At 36.9% G+C, this 1,312-nt stretch overlaps 1 protein-coding gene across 1 annotated transcript; it reads right to left on the reverse strand.

The window, feature by feature from the left end:
* Positions 1-3: 3 nt before the first annotated feature.
* Positions 4-1,116, reverse strand: LOC107580654 (phosphatidylinositol 4-phosphate 5-kinase type-1 beta-like; the record flags this gene model as incomplete). The annotated part of the gene is made up of 3 exons (XM_016266326.1): positions 4-147; positions 232-528; positions 964-1,116. Coding segments are annotated over 3 exons (594 nt in total), but the record flags the coding sequence as incomplete, so codon positions are not given.
* Positions 1,117-1,312: the final 196 nt, after the last annotated feature.

A 1,312-nucleotide genomic window follows, 5' to 3' on the forward strand; every position in this document is an offset into this window, starting at 1 on the left:
AATGGACTCGCGGGCTGTGGAGTACAGGACCTTCTGCCCACCCTGACGCTTACTGTCCCCTATCCCGCCTCTCCCCCTCAGCTTCCTGTCCAGAACATGGATGCCCAGCAGCAAACTGTAGTCCATGATTTTAAAGCTTTCCAGCACCTGTGGAATAAAATGAATGGAAATCATAACCACAAACCACTTTTAATCCTGAAGAGCTCTGCAGTGATCAACAACACGACTCACCCGACAATCTCTCTGAAGAGTCTTCACCAAGGCGTTGTGCGTGTCTGCATCAAAATAAAGACCTTCGTGCATCTCCTGGAAGTCTAGATCTTTAAAGGTCGGGGAGGGTTTGGCGTGCTCCTTCCGTGACGCTCTGCGTTTGTAAGTGGAGCCCTTTAAGTCATATTTGTAGTGCATTTTCAAAGAGCGAGGCAGGATATTGTTCATCACCACCAATCGGATATTAACGCCGCCACATTGAATACAGTACAGCCCGTAAAACTTCGGTAAGAGGGTCCTCGGGTTCTGATTCAGATTCTGCAATCAGGAAGGACAAGATACATTTTTAATCTAGAAAATAACATTTATCGGTATCAAAAAAATTCTGTAAATTTAATGTACAATTGTCAGAAAATAGTGGAGGCCAAGCTAAATGCATTATTTTTGCACATTTAATAATTAAAAATAATCACATAAAATTAATTAATAATTATATAATTCATTTATTAACATTTTAAACTGACAGGCCTAATATTTAGTGTTTTAATGTGTTTTAATATGTAGTGTAGTCCTGTATTCTACAGCAAATAGGGCCATAAAACAACTGTAAAGTAACTGTGCTGTAAAATTATTAACCGTAGTTGTTTTTTTTCTCTATTAATATAATAACCGTAAATATGAGCAACTGAATTGAGATATGAGCAGTGTATAGTGCAGTTTCTTCCTTGTTAATGTGGTGATTGTGTGGCTCACCATGTAGTAACCTGGAAGCAGCTTCTGCAGAAATTCAGCTTCTTTGTGCTGCACAGTCTTTATGATGAACTCATCGTCACTGGTTAAGTAAAACCATGAACTACTCGCTCCAGGGTTTGACAGCTCTATCAGAGGTTCTTTACAAATAGAGTACTGCAGATGAAAAAAAGATGCATTATTAATGCAGATTCGACAGAAAACACAAAAACAAGTGCACTTGGATCATTTTCATTATATAGAAAGTAAAACTAAAAATGAACTGAAATGAATCTAAATAGAAATATTAACAAAAATGGCACACATATTAAATAATATATAAATATTACTAAAATAATATTGCATTTTTTTT

Source organism: Sinocyclocheilus grahami, unplaced genomic scaffold (assembly GCF_001515645.1).
Source record: "Sinocyclocheilus grahami isolate Dianchi unplaced genomic scaffold, SAMN03320097.WGS_v1.1 scaffold38893.1, whole genome shotgun sequence".
In the NCBI taxonomy this organism is placed as follows: domain Eukaryota; kingdom Metazoa; phylum Chordata; class Actinopteri; order Cypriniformes; family Cyprinidae; genus Sinocyclocheilus; species Sinocyclocheilus grahami.